The sequence below is a fragment of the Rhineura floridana genome, chromosome 9 (assembly GCF_030035675.1).
Source record: "Rhineura floridana isolate rRhiFlo1 chromosome 9, rRhiFlo1.hap2, whole genome shotgun sequence".
NCBI classification, from domain to species: Eukaryota; Metazoa; Chordata; class Lepidosauria; order Squamata; family Rhineuridae; genus Rhineura; species Rhineura floridana.
The window spans coordinates 117,569,666-117,588,903 of record NC_084488.1 but is presented as its reverse complement, the minus strand read 5'-3'; the positions used below and the strand labels follow the sequence as shown (position 1 = coordinate 117,588,903).

The following is a 19,238-nucleotide window of genomic DNA, read 5'->3' as shown; positions in this document are numbered from 1 at the left end:
CAAGTGCAGGTGTTCTCGCAACACTGTAATGGGAAAAACCACAAGATGGAATTCTCCCTTTCCCCTGCACAACTTTTAAAGATACAGAAGACCTTGTGGAGGCCGGGCCTGGCAACCAAGACGTCTTCCGTATCTTTAAAAATTGTGCAGCGGGAAGGGAGAATTCCACCTTGTGGTTTTTCCCATTACAGAGTTGCAAGAACACCTGCGCTTGGCTGACTTTCTCTTCTCCTAAAGATACAGGATCAGTCTCAGGCCCTGAACCTGGCAACCCTACTTGGCATTAGGTTCCTCTCACCTCTCCTGACCCTCCATTTTAACCAAACAGCTGCCAGTTCCACTTGAATTCTGCATGCTTAACCAGTATTTTAGTTCTTGTAACTATCTGTATATTATATCTATCTATGTATATCGCTTGTGAAATAGTCAGCTCATGTTCAGTTGTTAATTCCCCCTTGAATGAGTGTAATATGTCCTGTCGTTTGCTGTGCCCCGAATGTGTGTTCTTCCTGCTCACGCTGAAGAGTGCTATCAGTCTTCTCTTCTCAAGGCTAAACATGCCCAGTTCCTTCAGTCTCTCCTCAAAGGCCTTTGTTTCCAGTCCCCTGATCATCCTCGTTGCCCTCCTCTGAACCTGTCCCTGTTTGTCTGCATCCTTTTTAAAGTGTGGTGCCCAGAACTGGATGCAGTACTCAAGATGAGGCCTAATCAGTGCCGAATAGAGGGGAACTAATTTCACATGATTTGCAAACTATGCTTTTGTTAATGCAGCCTAAAATAGCATTTGCCTTTTTTGCAGCCACATCACACTGTTGGCTCATATTGAGTTTGTGTTCAACAACAATCCCAAGATCCTTCTCTCATGTAGTATTGCCGAGCCAAGTATTCCCCATCTCATAAGTATCCCCCATCTAACCAGGTTTTATTTCTCTGATTTGTCAAAAACAGTTTGAGACTCAACTCATAATGTTAATGCTGCATGTTTTTATTGTTGGAAGTGGTGCATCTTCTGTTATGATGAAAACGGCAGTCAGCCTCCCCCTCCCCTCTGGAGCTGTCACTTATATTGTTTCAAGTTGTTGAAACAATTATAAAACCTTCCCAGCATTGGCTTATTTTGAAAAAATTAAAATTTCCCCTGCCGTTTTTGATTTCTGCAATATGTCACAAGCATACCACAGGTGGTGTTCCACTAGTGGAGTGAAATTTTCCTTTGCTGGTTGTGACTTGACAAAATGGCTTCATTTTCATCCTTATTAACGGTTTGTGGACCTGAAAGCATCTCCTTTGAATGTGGTCCTTGCTGTACCATAAAGAATTATTTATTTTATTTATTTTATTACACTTTTAAACCGCCCTATAGCAACAGGCTCTCAGGGCGGTGTACAATATGATAAAACCACATTTAGAATGAGTATTATGCATTGGTAGAACCTTGTGTTTCGTGCAAATGGAGCCATGTCCTAAGGAAATGGCTAGAGAGATTACTCTATCTGCTTTACAGCTCATCAGATAACTGACAAACAATCCTAGTGGTGTTCCTTTCCCCCCCTTCTTTTTTTAGCCTGTGGGTCCTTTTGCACTTTAATTCGCAGTCTTGAGCTAAGGGAAAGAACTGGCCTTTGTCAAATACATAGCCAAAATAGTTAAGCAAAACAAATGCCTCCTCTATAGTATTGGCAAATCTGCTGGTTCTTCCTTGTATATTAGGCATATAAACCAAAGTCAATCAAATACATGGTGTTTACCTCTCTCTCTCTCTCTATTTGTAGTGTCCTGATTCAGCTTGTAAGCAAGATCTATTAGCGTACCTTCAGCGCATTGCCCTATACTGTCACCAGCTTAATATCTGCAGCAAGGTGAAGGCAGAAGTTCAGAATCTGGGAGGAGAACTTATCGTATCTGGGGTAAGCCACGTTCTGAATTTTGCTGTTGGCATGCTTGCAAATGAATATTTCCCTCTCCCCTCCCCTGTTTGGGGATGGCTGTACTTGAAAGATGCAAAATGCTTCCTATGATCTTTTTTTCTTGTTCTTTTTTTTAAAAAAAACAACCCACTATCACCGTGGTTATTCAAGACCTTATAACCTTGACCAGCTATTAACAGGGGTCCTGTTAGTATTTAGCAAAGACTGAAGGCTAAGCGAGGCATAGGAAGAGTCTTGTCCTTATTATGCACCCTTATGTAGTCAGAGAGAGCCAGTGTGGCGTAGTGGTTAAGGTGTTGGACTACGACCTGGGAGACCAGGGTTCGAATCCCCACACAGTCATGAAGCTCATGGGGTGACCTTGGGCCAGTCGCTGCCTCCCTGCCTCAGAGGAAGGCAATGGTAACCCCCCTCTGAATACCACTTAACATGAAAACCCTATTCTTAGGGTCGCCATAAGTCGGGGTCGACTTGAAGGCAGTCCATTTCCATTTTCATGTAGTCAGAGACAGGACACACAGAGGCCTTTAACTCTGTCCATGCCTGTGTGCAAGCAACTGATCTATGCACTCACTGAGCTACTCATTCACTTTAGTCCTGCGCTAAGTGTGCAGGAGTGAGCAACTGAGCTACTTACTCACTGAGGTGCATAAGGGAGAGGAGCCCTTTAGGAGTATGGACTATTCTAGAGGCCAAGGGAGTTTCAGGGCTGACAGTTGCCTATCCCTACTTTGTGGTACGTTGCAGAACAGCTTGATTCCACCTTCCCACCTCCAATTTCTTTCTACTTCACCTGTTAAAAATTAGCCATTTTCCCAAAAGAAACATTCTAATTTAGGAAGCCCTTGCCGAGCCATAAATATTATAATTAACTGGAGCTTTTTTTATAGCTGCTCCTTGGAAATCCACTTCCTTTTGTGAGCCATAATAATTTCCCTCCGCTGAGCAAAACCCTGTGCTGCTCTGTGTCAAGGACCCATTTCTTGTTAAAGCAGAGGGTGGGGGGAATCATAAGATTGCCTGCACTCAGGGTCCAGTGAATCACTGGGCTGAGCAAATAACGAGGGTCCGAACAAAAGAAGGCATATTTTTCCATTTAAAAACCACCTTTTGGAACATTCGCAAAACATGCTACTTTTGGACACATGGGCTGCTTCCAAAAAGAGTTTCTCGGCAAGACAAAACACTTTACATTAGGTAATATTTCTGGGGCAGTACCAGACATCCCCCCTTCAAAAAAAAAAAATGAAAGCCACAATTGTTTGATTTTTTGGGGTTCTCTCAAAAGCGTTCAGGAACCACTTTTCTATAAGTAGTTGCCGTGTGGCTAGAATAGCACTGAACATTGAGCTAGTCATGTTAGGTCAAAGCACAAAGGCACACCTTTTTCATATGCTAGCCTTTTCCCGTTACATAAATCCAGTTCCCAGCAGTCTGTCACATTGTTCTATGAAGTAGGAACAAGCTTGATTATCAGCTGTTGGGATCACTAGGGGGCAGGGGGCAGATATAGCCCTTACAGATCCCATAGAAAGTACTGGGATGTGTGCCATGTGTCTCTGTATGTACAGAGTGCACAGCATACTCTCACCTGCGTCCCTGCAGTAATCAAGCCCTTCCTCCACACATGTGTGTACACACCCACACAATCACAACGATAAAACGAACGGCATTTTGCCAGTATATACTAACGGTTGGATTTGCAAAAGCAGAATAAGGATTTTATAGTTTTATTTATTTTTGCTGTGCCCCCCCCCGAATAATTGTGGTGTAAACATCCATGCAATAGTGGCAACAGGGGCTGCTTAAATGTTCTGCTTTTCTTTCTCTCCTCCAAAATGGCTCTGTCTCTTGATACACATGCAATGTGTTGTGGTTTTTGAAAGTCTTGATGTTCTTAACCGCTGTGGAAACACGCCTCCTTCCTCTTTCTATCTCTCATGCAACAGGCTTAGATCTTTCTCCTTTTACCTGCTGGCATAACAGGATCTGCTTCCCATCCTCATTAATTATTATCACTTTCATCTGCCTCTTTCCAATTCCCCCAAATCAGCACATGCATCAGCTTGGCTGTTGTGCTTTTTCTTTTTCTTTTCTCCTTCGTTTCTGTCTTCTTTGCTCTCATATCGCCTGCGGAAGCTGGCGTTGGGCCGCACCTCAGATAGCTTGCGTACGTTGTTGTTGGCATACCATCACATGCTGTGAAATCGGAGCAGCCAAGCTGCTTGCCTTCTCCATTCCCAGTTTGGCAGTCTTTAGCATCTGTTGCTTCCGAACTTTCATCACCATTGTCTTTATATATTTTCTCTCTCTCTCTCTCTTTCTCTCATTCAGCCATAATCCTAGGCAATGCTAACACTATCCTAGTGAATAATTTACATTTGGCATTGCCATTTAATGGTATGTGTTGGAAGGCAAATGCCAAATCCAGAATTCACTGGTTTTGGCTTCACTTGATCTTTCCACTGTGAGATTTGTACAAGAAGATTTGCCTGCTTTTTGTCTTTTGGGTGGGGGGTTATCATTATCTATCTTTCTATCTATATGTTTTTTTTAAAAAAAAACATGAGCACAATATGTTTCTAGCAGACACTTCAAAGTGGTGGGTACTGTATGCTCCAGGACTATCCAGAGATCTGGATTCGGACTTCACTTCATCTGTAGCCTCCTTTCCTGCTTCCTGCATCCATCTTGTTCTTCATTCTCTCTTGGATAGCCAATTGCAAATAAACGGTATTTTATTTGCATAAAATGAAAAGGAAAAAATTATCTGGAATTTGCATACAGTACAGTGCTCATGGCCTCTCCCCAATGAATGATGGTTGAAAAACTCATTTTATGTTTTAACATTTGTGGCCCATCCTCTAACTATAGGCTCAGGTTGGATAACACATGCTCTCCAAAGAAGATTGATATGTATGTATTGTCAGATGCTGTTTGTGTTGAAATCATCTCTGGGTTCCTTGGTATCTGCAATGCCCTTGAGGCCAGAGAACTGTAGAAACACTTGGGGTGACTGGTGCAAAGCTATATTTTTTCCCCTGGCATTTTTCTTTATCTTTTATCATGGGTGAGATGCAGAAAAAAAAACTTGATATTGATATTGGAAAGGATTTATAATACTACATGAAAGCTTAAATGGATCTGAGGGGAAAACATTTGTGATTGAAGCCTTTTTCGTACATTTATTTGGGTACAAATGAATGCAGGAAAGAGGCGAGATTGCACCCTGTCTCCAAGCTTCACATGTTCAAAGGCAGAAATTGCACTGCACATGTGCACAGATATGTAGAGGTTGCTATATATGTAGACCCTGGAATGTGAGAATCTTGGATAATAATACAGCAGCCTGTGTGCATCCAGGTCTATGCATGTAGACTCCATGCAAATGGTCCATTTGAACACCTCCTGGGAGTGTTCATTTTGTACCAAAATGTACCAAAATAAACATCTAAGAAAGAGCTATAGATGAACTGGCATGCTTGAGTCTAACATTGCTAATAATGCCACCCAATTTAGGAAATCTTAGATTAATTTTATGAGGTTTTCTCCCCTAATTGATTGGTTAATTAAATTTGCATACATTTTCATATTAATAAAACAATCATTCTGAAGAAAAAAGTGTACTTTCATTGATTTTAGATCATGCACGCACATGCACATAGTAGCAGACACCATCTTTGAAAAGGTATCATCTCCTGTGCCCGTTCTAATGCAGGGCCTGCCAGTCATGGCTGTTCTTGTAAAGTTCTGATTAATTGAGTAAACTTGCAACCTTATTTGAGAGGTGATGTGGAAGCCAGTTTTGGGTGGTTTGCAATGAAAAGCCAGGTAGGAGGAGGAGGAGGAGGCATGATTACAAAATGATGGTGACCAACTCAAAAAGGACCAGGCCATTCTGATACCTAGCTGGTGAGCTTCCAGAGACATCTGGCCAGACGCTGTTGGAAATAGAATCCTGGACTGGATATTCCTTGTGACATCAAGACTGTTCTTATGCTTTTTAGGCTATAGCTGTGTTATGGTATTTGTTTGCACACATGAAGGGTTAAGCCAAGGATAGGGGGAGGGGTGTACATGCAAGCCCCATCCCCAGCATCCCTGGACACTCCAGATCTTCAGATCTTTGTGCAATTAGTGCAAAGGTCCGAAGGAGTGTGTTCAGCTGAATGCCTACAAGCCAGAACCCTGACTTTCCAGGGTTTCCAATGGTCACAGTGACAGTTTCCAGGCACATTCAAACATACATCCTTTAAAAACCCCTCCAGACCTTTGTGCAATTGTACCATGAGCTGAAGTGTAGCTGGCACCACTGGGGATGTTGGAGGTGGGGATTGTGTGTGTGCCCCCATCCCATCCCCAGGTTAACCCTTCATGTGTTTACCTGTTTGGGCAAATGTCTGGGCACAGGTAGACTGCAATGGAGTCTGAGTTTTATGGTAAAGTTGCATCAGCCATGAACCATGGCTGAGCTGAAAGTTCTCAGGTGAACTTATTTTGGGAAATGAATTGGGTAAGCATTTGGCATTACAAGGTATGTGCAGACAAATGGCCCTCCTCAGTGCATTAATCGAATGTGTGAGGAGGGAGTGACACCATGCCTGCTAACCCCCACACCATGACATCCACTGGCCATGCCCTTACAGTGTCCTGTTCCACAGTGTTAGGGAGAAAAAGGCTGCAGCCCTTTTTCATTAATGCCAAATCCATGGCTACCATATAATGTGGCCAGTGGGCACAGCAGAGTTGACATCAGAGGTCATGGCCAGTGGACACTGATGTTTGGGTATGCAAGACTTGATTACTATAACACTCTTTGTGTGGGACTGCCCTTGTGTCTGGTCTGGAGGCTGCACCTAGTGAAGAATGCAGCAGCCGACGGCTCACAGGAGCAGGTTCTCCACTGCTCAGAGAGCTGCACTGGTTGCCGATTTGCTACTGGGCCATGTTCAAGGTACTTGTGTTAATCAATAAAGCCCTACGCAACTCGGGTCTAATGTAAAGGACGTCCTGGAGCCTTGCATTCCACCTCAATCACAGAGATCTTCTGATAGGGCACTTTTGGTGGCCCTGCCACCACTGTGATTCAGTCAGCCTTTACCAGGGATGCAACCTTTAGTGTGGAGGCCCTTCCCTGTGGGACTCCTTGCCAATAGCTCTGTCAAGAGTCATTCCTGCTTTGTTTTAGTGTTGGTCAGACAGGCCTTTGGAATGTGATTTTTTAAACCAACCTCTCTGTTTATGTTTTTATTGAAGCTGTTGAAGCATTATGTCTTTATGTTGTACACTGCCCTTTTTTATAAGAAAGTGTGGTTTGTAAATATTTAAACAAACAAATAAAATGATGGGTGCAGTAGCTGTACTCACCCAGAGTCAAGATTGTGCTGAAATCGATCAGCTGTCAAGAACTTGGCAGCTCTTTAACTGGATATTATCAGGAACCTCAGCCCTCGGTCATTGTTTGTTTGCTTATTTATTTATTTCAGAATTTATAAACCGCTTCTTCATTCAGAAAATATCTCAGCAGTTTACAGAACTGGAATTATAAAATATAATATAGACCGTAAAACAGTATTAAAGCATAAGTATCAACAAGATTTTTTTAAAAAACTGCAAAATTTGGAGGGGATCATATACAAAACAAATTGGTTTTGTTTAAGACTTTGAGGGGTTGGACTGGATCAGCAATTAATCCATCAGAGTATTACATTAGAATTATTGAAGAAAACACATCTACTGAGGAAAACAGTCTGTTTTTTCTTTCAAAAATCCAGCATTTGGTTGTTGCTGTTTTTTTAAAAAATACACTTGCCATGTTCTTCTAAACCCATTTACTAACTCATAACTAAACTCATGCTTTCTCTTGGGGAGTGATATTCAGTATATTTAAATTGCCCTCCATGTCTGTGTTTCATTGACCACTTGCAATGGTGTAGTTGTGGTTACCTAAATGCGGTACCTACAAGAATTTGAATACAGTTCTCAAATCAGTTTTCATTGGAATAATAGTTTAGACTTTGCTGGAACTTTTTAGGATGTATGAACTGTCACAGTCTTGAAGCCAAAACAAAAACTAGGGAGGGTGGCATCACCTGGTAAAATCAATTTCGATTAAAAAAAATAAATCCGAAAGCAAACTCCAGCAGTGTTTTGTGCCCATTGGCAGAGCTTGGAAAAGTTACTTTTTTGAACTACAACTCCCATTAGCCCAATCCAGTGGCCATGCTGGCTGGGGCTGTTGGGAGTTGTAGTTCAAAAAATTAACTTCTCCAAGCTCTGCCCATTGGGACTGTAGGGTGGATCCAAAGCCCATGACAGGCAGAGACAAGTAATTCTAGTTTTGTCCCCCCTCCTCCTCCTCTTCCTCCTTGCTGAGTTCAATAATGGCAACGCTGAGACTGGTGCAGTCTGACAGCCAGGGCCATCCCCTGGTCTGGTTAGGAGTAGGAGGGCAGGAAGGTGGGCTTGGAGGAATCAAGACTGAGGTTGAAAGGCAGAGTCCCATTTGCCTACCCTCCACTGGCAATTCCTCTGTAGTGGCTACTACTTGAAAGTAGGCCGGCCTTTGGGTCTGGAGAAGGAAAAATTGTCAGAACAAGGGGCTCAATATGAGTCCCTTTTCACCTTTTGACAAGCTCTTTTGAGCCTTTTCTGAGTTCTGGTCGCCTCTTCTCAAAAAGGATATTATAGAGTTGGAAAAGGTTCAGAAGAGGGCAACCAGAATGATCAAGGGGATGGAGCGACTCCCTTACGAGGAAAGGTTGAAGCATTTGGGGCTTTTTAGTTTAGAGAAAAGGCAGGTCACAGGAGACATGATAGAAGTGTATAAAATTATGCATGGCATTGAGAAAGTGGATAGAGAAAAGTTCTTCTCCCTCTCTCACAATACTAGAACTCGTGGGCATTCAAAGAAGCTGAATGTTGGACGATTCAGGACAGACAAAAGGAAGTACTTCTTTACTCAGCGCATAGTTAAACTATGGAATTTGCTCCCACAAGATGCAGTAATGGCCACCAGCTTGGATGGCTTTAAAAGAAGATTAGACCAATTCATGGAGGACAGGGCTATTAATGGCTACTAGCCGTGATGGCTGTGCTGTGCCACCCTAGTCAGAGGCAGCATGCTTCTGAAAAGCAGTTGCCGGAAGCCTCAGGAGGGGAGAGTGTCCTTGCACTCAGGTCCTGCTTGCGGGCTTCCCCCAGGCACCTGGTTGGCCACTGTGAGAACAGGATGCTGGACTAGATGGGCCACTGGCCTGATGCAGCAGGCTCTTCTTATGTTCTTATGTTTTGCAAGGGCTGTAGCTCAGCTGTACAGCTTCAGTTTTGCATGCAGAAAGTCCCAGGTTCAAACCCCAGCATCACCAGGTACGGCTGGGAAAGGCTCCCTGTCTGAAACCCAGAGAGTCACTGTTAGCCAGTATAGATGATACTGACCTAGATGGGCCAATGGCCTGGCTCAGTATAAGGCGGCTTCCGATGCTCCCTTGCAAAAGCCTTGATCCCTGTTATGTTGAACTATGAGAAGTTTATGCATCCCCAGTTCATTCACCCTGATGTGGCCTGCAGGGTACCAAATGAGAGCTATATTTCACTGACATTTTGATTCTGGGCATTGCAGGAAGAGGAAAGGAAAAGGCAACAAAAGGAGTAGACAAGTGGATGGATATCACACTAACATGTACTTTTAAAGTCAGTTTAGTTACATTTAATGAGTCCGAAGGGGGCTTGTTTCTCCACCCAATTTCATCTCCAGGATCGGGATCATGAGAAGTAGGGGTGGAAGGATCTGTCAACTTTGGTTGTCTTAGCTTCTTTTTTCAGTCTTAAATTCAGTTCTCCACATTTCTGCAGCAATTTGTGATTTTTAAAAATAAAATCTTCCTGAAAATTCATCATTTTAGTGTGAATTTCTCCTACTAAACATTTTTGTATGCGGTTTTGATTAATGTACACATTTTAAAGCATTTTTCTAATACAGTACATTTTTTATATGTTGTTTTCATGAAAATATTCATTTTATGAACTTTCCCCTAATATGCACATCCATTATCAGATGGATCCACTGTTGGCTACGGAATTATACTCAAAAGAGTGCTTATCAATGGTTCCTTCTCAAACTGGGGGGAGGTAACTAGCGGGGTACCAAAGGGCTTGGTCCTGGGCCCAGTGCTCTTCAACATTTTTATTAATGACTTGGATGAGGAGGTGCAGGGAATGCTTATCAAGTTTGCAGATGATACAAAATTGGGAGGGATAGCTAATACCTTGGAAGACAGAAACAAAATTCAAAGGGATCTTGATAGGCTGGAGCATTGGTCTGAAAACAACAGAATGAAATTTAGCAGAGATAAGTGCAAATTTCTACACCTAGGAAAAAGAAATCAAATGCAAAGTTATAAGATGGGGGATACTTGGCTCAATAATACTACATGCGAGAAGGATCTTGAAGCTGTTGTTGATCGCAAGCTGAATATGGGTCAACAGTGTGATGTGGCTGCAAAAAAGGCAATTGCTATTTTAGGCTAAATTAACAGAAGTTTAATTTCAAAATCGCATGAAGTACTAGTTCCCCTCTTTTCAGCACATCCTAGGCCTCATCTTAGATACTGCATCCAACTCTGGACACTGCACTTCAAGAAGGATGCAGACAAACGGGGAGAGATTCAGAGGAGGGCAACGAGGATGATCAGGGGACTGGAAACAAAGCCCTATGAGGAGAGACTGAAAGAACTGGGCATGTTCAGGCTTGAGAAGAGAAAACTGAGGAAAGATATGATAGTACTGTTCAAGTACTTGAAAAGTCACATAGAAGAGGGCCAGCCAGGATCTCTTCTCAATCATCCCAGTGCAAGTGCTAGTGCAAGACAAGGAATAATGGGCTCAAGTTACAGGAAGCCAGACTTTGACTGAACATCAGGAAAAACGTCCTAACCATTAGAGCAGTCCGGCAATGGAACCAATGATCTAGGGAGGTGGTGGGATCTCCAACTACCTTCAAGCGGTATCTGGACAGCCACCTGTCAGGTGTATAACTTGGATTCCTGCATGGAGCAGGAGATTGGACTTGATGGCCTTATAGGCCCCTTCCAACTCTACTATTCTATGATACTATTTTTGTAAACATTGTTTGGCTGGAGAGCTGCATTGTAATATTTGGATAAGTGCAAAATTTGAAGGATGGCTGTGTTTCAGTTCACATATTGTTTTGGAAAGTGTGAATTCGATGGATTTGCCTTTAAATATAAACGAAATCAATTTCTTCCCCCATCCCTAAAGAGGGGAACAATACTGAGGAAACTGGTAGAATGATCTATTCTGTAGCAATGCCTGTGATTGGAGCACATCCCAGTGGTGCTGCTGCAACTGAAGAAATTGCCACAGAGTGAAGGACATATTTATTTATTTTTCTTTATTATTAGGTGTATATCCGGCCCTTCCTCCTAGCAGCAGCCCAGGGGGGCAAACAAAAGCACTAGAAACATTTTAAAACATCATAAAAACAGACTTTAAAATATATTAAAACAAAACATCTTTAAAAACATCTTTTTTAAAAAGAAAAAAAAGAAAAGGTTTAAAAACATATCAAAAAGTAATTCCAACACAGACGCAGACTGGGATAAGGTCTCAACTTAAAAGGCTTGTGGAAAGAGAAAGGTATGAGAACATATGAGATATAAGAAATGACTACTAGCCATCCATGTTGCTTGCTTAAGCCCTTGGAAAAAAGGCTCCACAATTTAGGTGGTGTCATGTGTTTTCAGTTTATGATGGATGTGAACGTAATCTTGCTGAAATGAGCCTGGAAGGACCGGACAGGGTACTATCACACAGGAGATGGTGTTGAATATTGTTAAAAGAAGAAATAATTATTACCACCCTATATGTTTTGTAAATATGCTGATCTGTTTTTGGAAAAGATGGAAAACAATGGTGTTTTTAAGTTACATCCTCAGAGCTCATCAAAATCCATAGATGCAGTGTGAAATCCCAACCCAACTCTTCTAAGGTTTCTGCCTTGGGTTGGACACCTATTTAAATGTTTTGCCTAATTTTTTAAACATTCAGGATTTGCTTGTCTTTGCATCATGAAAAAGAGGGAAAACAAATTCTATTTTTTTGGAAGGAAAAAAACCCTTTCAGTGGAAAAATTTGTTGCTTGTCTTCCTTAGGGTATGATGCTTATTAGCTTTCCTTAAGTGGGACACACCTTCGCTTTTCCTTTGTTAAATGCAGCAGTATAATAGTTACTCTTTTCAAGTCAATAATACGCCCCCCCGATCTTACATTCTTCAAAGGATTGTTGTAAATTCTATATGCCTTACATGCTATACTCCAAGTAGGCACTGGTCTGTCTACTAGCATCCATCCACAGTATGTCCGTTCTTATACACCTTTAACTAAAAAGTTATTTCATGTGCAGTCAGAACCGAACAAATTTATTTTCTATCAATCATTTACATCCAAGACATCAAAATATAAATGGGTCTCAGGTTATTACAGCCTTCTTATAAATTGCAGATCTTCATCCATTTGCCGTAATTGTTTTTAACTTGAAATTGCTTGCACACAGAGGGATGTATCCCTTTCTGCCCGGTATCTACTTACTATCTGATAAAACTTTCCTGTTGCTGTAAATTTGATGATTCATTGATATAACCCGGTGTGCCGTTCCCTATCTTTTGAAATTTACGGTGTCTTACAAATATTCTAGTTATTTTATTTCACATTTGACTTGTCAGGCAGCCAAACATTCTCTCTTCCTCATTCCCTCTCTCTCTCTTCATTAAATCCTACCCTCTAGCCTTCTTGTGCTGTTTAAAATCCATCTTGTGTCTCAACAAATCATCTTTCCAGTATTGAGGAACCCAAGGCAGATTGTCAACTCTGGCCTTATTAGTGCTAACCAGTACCGAAGCCTCTTCAGGTCCTTTCCAATCAGTTTACAGTACTAGATCAAACTCTTTTTCACTATAATCTAGGAAGGATCCCACCTCTGGAGTTACTTAAAATTTCTTGAACATCAATGAAATACTAGATATCAGAACACAGAAGTGAGACCAGAACGGAGGCGGGTCAGAGGAGAGGGCTTGATCAGGATTTTTTTGTGGGGAGGGCTAGGTCATATTAGTGGTGTCACCAAATTTTCTATTTCCCAACTCATAATGCAAGGTCAGGATTAAATTAGACCAGCTCAAAATATAAACGTTTTGCACGTGGACAATGAGTGTTCTTAATCCTAAACCTAATTTTAGTCCAAGTTTAGGGCACCAGTTAGTGCTTACTTAGTGCTGAAGAGGTGCTCCTAAGAGGGAATTTTCAAGGCTGCTGGGAACACAGGGTAAGACTAGTGTGCAGACCCATAATTTGTCTAACTAAGCTCTGGGAAACTTCCTAAACCAAGTAGCCAATATCCTAAGTAAAGGCTTTTATTATAGTCTCTGCTACCTATCCCTCTAGCTCAGGAGTAGCCAATATGGTGCCCTTTAGATGTTGTTAGACTCCAACTCCCATTAGCCTGAGCCAGGATGGCCAATAGCTAGGGATGATGGGAGCTGTAGTCCAACAATATCTGGAGGTTTTGACTGCCCCTGCTCTGGCGTATGTTTTAATGACTTCTTTAGTGTACTATAGCAGTGAGACAGTGGACCATTCTTGCTCTCAGATGCCTTGGTGTTAAATGTAAATCACAGCACTGAACATGGACATTGCAAGAATGGAAATTACACCACTGAGGTGCAAAGATCAAATTATTTCAATAAAAGCAATACTGGCATTAGAAGCCTTTTTATTTAGCAGCATCATAGTAATTTACGCTGACCTCTCCCTTCCCCCTTTTAGTACTGGGCAATATGGACTAATCAATCCTATGCAAAAGCAGAAATTTAACCTCTGTCTACAAACATAGATGCCTGCATTCTCCCCTTTAACTTAGATATAGCTCGTAAACACATTCTCATAATTAGTCATCAGTTGCACAGATCTGAATATGAGGCATTGAGTTCTTGTAGCCTCGGTTCCCTTCCAAGACTCAGGGTAACTGTTTGAGTAATCCTGCAGAAACAGATGGGATTAATGCTTGGCCAAGCCCCCAGTCCAAGTACTTTTGCAATGCCTATATGATCTGTACGGCCCATTGTGTATATGTGTTTTGGTGTTTTATGATCTGTTCCTATTCAGGCTAGGCACAATAGACTTTTTAGAGAAATCTGTGCAATGAAAATACTATATTTAGTTTAGATAAAGACAACAAAATAATAGAACTATTAGGAAAATATAAATAGGGATGTATAATTAACAGGAAAATTAATCCAGCAATCACTCATCACAGTTGTCTAATTTTCAGAAGATTCAGCAAGAGTTCCTTGGACTTCCCTGGATATGTACAGATTGCAAGCCACAAGACTAAATATTTAGTTAGTTAGTGCAGGTATTTCTGTACTGCCCTTCCTCAAATATATCCCAAACCAGTTCATAATGTAAGGGTGTAGTCTGAAAGCTGGACAAAGTCAAGCTTGAAGGACTGTTGGATTCAGCAGAAATGCCACTCCACTGGGGGGCAGCGCTTACACTGCCAGAGGCCCCCCAGTACACATGGAGGATACGGCTATCAATGGTGATTAGCTACAAGGGGTGTGTTCTACCTCCACTGTCAGAGGCCTCTGAATACCAGTTGCTGGGAATCAAATGTGTGGAGAGTGTTGTTGCACTCAGAGCCTGCTTGTGGGCTTCCAAAAAGCATTGGGTTAGCTACTATGAGAATAGGATGCTGGACTAGATGGGCCTTTGGCTTGATTCAGCAGGGATCTTGTTACGTTCATGGAAAGCTTTGCATGTGTAGATGTCTGACCAGCATTGCTGGGGGAAATGGGACATTATCATGGTGTCCAGAGAATCCTAAGCCCCTCGTTCCCTCTACAAGCTCCCCAGGGAGCCATCAACTGCCCTAGAGCTAGCATAGTTAATTCCCTCCCATTGATTGCAATGGAAATGTGTGTGTATGTGTGGGGAGAATGACAAAGAAAATGGTCAGAAAAAGCCACCCCACCCTGCCTAGAATGAACTGGCAGAACTTTGGAAATGGCAGCAGCTCTGCCATGGAATACCCTCCACCACCGTAGGATTGCCCTGCCTACAATAAAAATAAAATGACAAAATAAAAAATGCCTACAATTAAAAATAAAATGACAATAAAAAATCAATGACAGCACACTTAAAACAATTTTAAAAAATTAAACAGCAGAATAGGCAGATCAGTGTTACTATTACAGTCTTAAACTACAGCTCCATTCACTCTTAGCCCAGTGTCTAACCACTAAGTGCAGGGATAGCAAACGTTGTGCCCTCCATATATTGCTAGACTTCAGCTTCCATCTGCCCCAGCCAACTGTAGGGCACCATGTTGGCTACTACTATCTTAGTGGCTATCTTATAGTTGATGCTCTGCTGGGCAAGTGAGAGAGAGGGAATTACAATGTGGTAGGGACCAGGATTAATATTACTTTGCCAAATTAAATACCAAGGAATGTGTCAATCAATTTTTATTGACATAATAAAAAGCTGTGGGGCACCAAGAATTTAGCAAAGTTGGCTGCTCTGGCCAACTCTGGGTGTTCTTCAGAAGCTCTGGCCATATTCCATTGTCCTGATAAAGCGTGTTTTATGCTAGCATGTACATGCTGCAGTAAGGCTTGGGCATGCATGCTCCTCACCGCTCCCCACCCCATCTCCTCTTCCTGAATAGCCAGGAGGAGGCCTTTGGAAGCTTTTACCTTTTAAAAAAACACAGTGTCCTGTTTCATCCAAACCACTAGAGAAATAGAGCTTTTAGACCAGTTGTGGGGAACCTTTGGCTCTCCAGATGTTGCTGAACTACCATCATCCCTAGCCATTGGCCGTGCTTGCTGGGATTAATGGGAGTTGTAGTTCAGCAATATCTGGAGTGGCCAAAGATTCTCCACACCTGTTCTAGACGTAGTCACAGACCCTTCCTGACTCCACCCCAGCAATGTTACAATTATTTACACTGTACTTGGATGCTACTCATAAAACAGAAACAGAAACCTGCTTCAAGTATGAGTTCTAGTTCTTGTGAAGGACATTAAAAGCATAATGTTTGCAAATTTCCCTTATGTTTATTAGGAATGTATATTTCTTGGGGGAAATGCATTTTCATTTTAGTAAAGTGTTCCTGGGCCTAATTGCTAGACTAAAAATAGTGATCACCTTTGTATCATTTTGCTGACACTTCCTGGACATTTCAAGTGTGTTTTGTGAATCAGTGACCACCATTCACTTACTCCCTCAGCACAGTCTACCAGCATTCACACGCTCGGCAACCGCGTTGGGGATCTTGAAAATAGCAAGGAGGATAACATGCCCCGTTTTGCAGTTAAAGTTCCCCAGTGGAGGATAAGGCTATCAGTGGGTACTAGCCATAATGGCTTCCACCTCCTCTGAATACCAGTTGCTGGGAATTGGAAGTGGGGAATAGTGGTCATCACACCCACGTCTTACTCGTGGGCTTCCCCTGGGCATCTGGTTGGCCGCTGTGAGAACAGGATGCTGGACTAGATGGGCCCCCTTTGGCCTGATCGAACAGCCAGGGTCTTCTTACATTCCCAGATATTAGGGAAAGGCAGTCAATGTCCGTCTCCCTCATCTGTAGACCCTATTCAGCTCTGATAAGTGCGCACATCTGTTCAGTTTAAGTGAGGAACATAGGGAGCTGCCTTATACCAAGTCAAGCTCCATCTAACAAGCTCACTGATACTGGCTGCACTGACTGTCAGCAGCTCTTCAGGGTTTCAAGTAGGGGACATTCCCAGCCCTACCTGGAGATGCCCGGGATTGAACCTGGGACCTTCTGCAAAGCAGATGCTCTGCCACTGAGCTGTGACCCTTCCTCAGTTCAGAATAGAAACCATGCCAATAATAGGCATTTAAATATATTTCTAATACAGTGTTAGCAAACCTAAGATCAGGCTGCCACAAGTAGCATAAAAACAAGAGGCTTGTGGGATTCCTAGACATTGGGGGGGCACGTGTGGGCGTGGCTCCAGTGTGCCTCTTCAGTGTTATGATGGTTTCACTTTCTGCTTTTTAAACAGACCTCAGGTATAGCCAGACCCAACACATGACAGTATTGCTTGGGTACGACACCAGAACATTCTTCAACCTTGGGTCCCCAGACATTGCTGCACAACAACTCCTATCACCCACAGCCAGCTTCAGGCAGTGGTCAGGGTTTATGGGAGTTGTAGTCCAACAACATCTGGGGACCCAAGGCATTGAAGGACACTGCTGTAGGAGTGTGTGCCAGTGTGACACCATCTCATGTGGCCAACAAAGGTTGGCTGCTGCTGTTCAAGGATGTTCCTCTGGCCAATCACCCAGAACCAGCCTTTTAATTCAGCAGCTGGTTCTTCCCAAATTAATGTTATGCTAGATCTTATAGCTAGATCCTATTTGCAAGCTGTATTGATGCTTGGCTTTACCTGTGCTAAGGGAGCAAGCGAGAGGAATATCCAATCAGGGTTACTCATTGCCGAAGAGTCTCTGGCTACTTTGTTGAGCCTAGCTCTTTCAGCATACATTCCCCCTCCTCTCCCTTTCTCCCTCCCCCCTACACCTACTCTGCAATAGGGCACCATATTTCTCTTGCTCTCTATCTCACTCTTTCTTTTCTGTATCTCTTGGAAATCAGACTGGAGTTCAGAGCACTTTCACTACCTTTTATGAGGTAGAGTGTGATGTCATAGATGGGGGCAGGGCTAGTCAAGTTTCTACCCACCTATCCACCTGTGCTGAGGGAGCTACGCTTGCAAACGGAGGTGGTGACTCTTCCATGGTGAGTAGCTTTCTTTCTCATCTATATGCTATTTCCATACGAGCTTAAGTGGTTTTGGTTCTGGGAGATGCCCCTTTAAAGCGGGAATGATTTGATCACATCAGTTTCTGTGCTCAGTGGGAAGGAAGTGATAATGCTTGTGCATTACTGACTTCTGAAGCCCAGTAGCCTGGCCTGAAAAAGGGCAAGAGGCAACAATCCCAGTCTTGGCTATTGAAAACAAAGATCCTCTGCAAGTTGAAATCTTTGCCTTTCTGTAGAAGAAGATTGGAATTCTGTGCACCCATTTTTAAATGATTGACAGCCAATGGTTGAAATACTACTTATACCTTTTTGGTCACCCTGATGAAGGCAGGATCCAGGAACCAGCTTCTCCCAGCAACTGTAGGGACAGATGGGATGTTGTGAGGGATGGGAGGAGATACCCGTTAGCACATCTTTCCTGCCACGGATGACCAGGTGAGTGGCTGATGGCAAGCCACCTCTAGGCAGAGTACCTAATACAGTTGCCATCAAATATCACTTAAAACAACATTTCAGCACAGGTTTAGAGGGTGCTGCTTGAGTGGAAAATTGGATGGCTTTCAAGACAAGTCTTGCTAAGACCTGAAACGTGTCAGGGGTGCGATGGGTGGGCTGAGTCATCCTTATGTCGCTGGCAAGTTTCAGCTAAAGATTCTTGCTCAGGCAAAACATTTGAAGGATTTTGAGGACAGCGAAACATTTTGATAACGGCTGCAAACTTTCTCTGTGTTTTTGTGTTTTTCCACACAAGCCTAGCAACTGTGGTGGTGGTGGGTGGGAGGAGCGAGCAAGGGAGGGAGGTGACACTACAGTCGATGACTTGGACTGAGCCATCTCTGCCGATTGCATTAGCTCGTTTGGGCTGGCAGCGTGATGCTTAAAACCGGCATTCGATGCACTGATTGAGAACCTCTGGCGTGACATTTACAACCCAATGTACCCAGAAGCACCTTGTTAGGTTTGTAGTGGCAAACACCTGTTGAAATGTGTAGCTAATCATGATGTTTAAATGTTTTTTATTAATAGATATCATTAATGGCCATAATTATGATGATGATGATAACCAGAGATGTGTTTATCTTTCTAGGAGAGAGGAATTGTCTCTACTGCATTTAGACTGTACATGTAGGAACTCTGTGCAGCCACTTCACAGGGTGGTGGTCTTACACAATGCTTGCTTGTGATGGAATGTCTCTCCCATACAGTTCACCAGGAAGCAGTTATTTCAGGCAACCAAGGTATCTAGGAAGCTGCCTTATACTGAGTCAGACCGTTGGTCCACCTAGCGTAGTACTGTCTACTCTGACTGGCAGCAGCTCTCTGGATATCAGACAGGGATCTCTTCCAGCCCTCTCCAGAGATGTCAAGAGACTGAACCTGGGACCTTCTTCATGCAAAGCAATCTGCTCTGCCAGTGAGCTATGGCCCTTCCCCAT

The 19,238-nt window shown here is 42.8% G+C and overlaps 1 protein-coding gene across 7 annotated transcripts in view; it reads left to right on the top strand.

Annotated features, from left to right (window-relative positions):
• Positions 1-19,238, top strand: part of CTNNA2 (catenin alpha 2) — an 810,025-nt gene that overhangs the window by 760,834 nt on the left and 29,953 nt on the right. For 6 of the 7 annotated variants that reach the window (XM_061583441.1, XM_061583440.1, XM_061583442.1 and 3 more), the window contains 2 exons: positions 1,773-1,907; positions 17,635-17,778. In XM_061583441.1, the coding sequence (XP_061439425.1) occupies positions 1,773-1,907; positions 17,635-17,778 (279 nt within the window). The remainder of the gene's footprint in view (positions 1-1,772; positions 1,908-17,634; positions 17,779-19,238) is intronic. The other variant, XM_061583443.1, reaches the window with a different exon arrangement.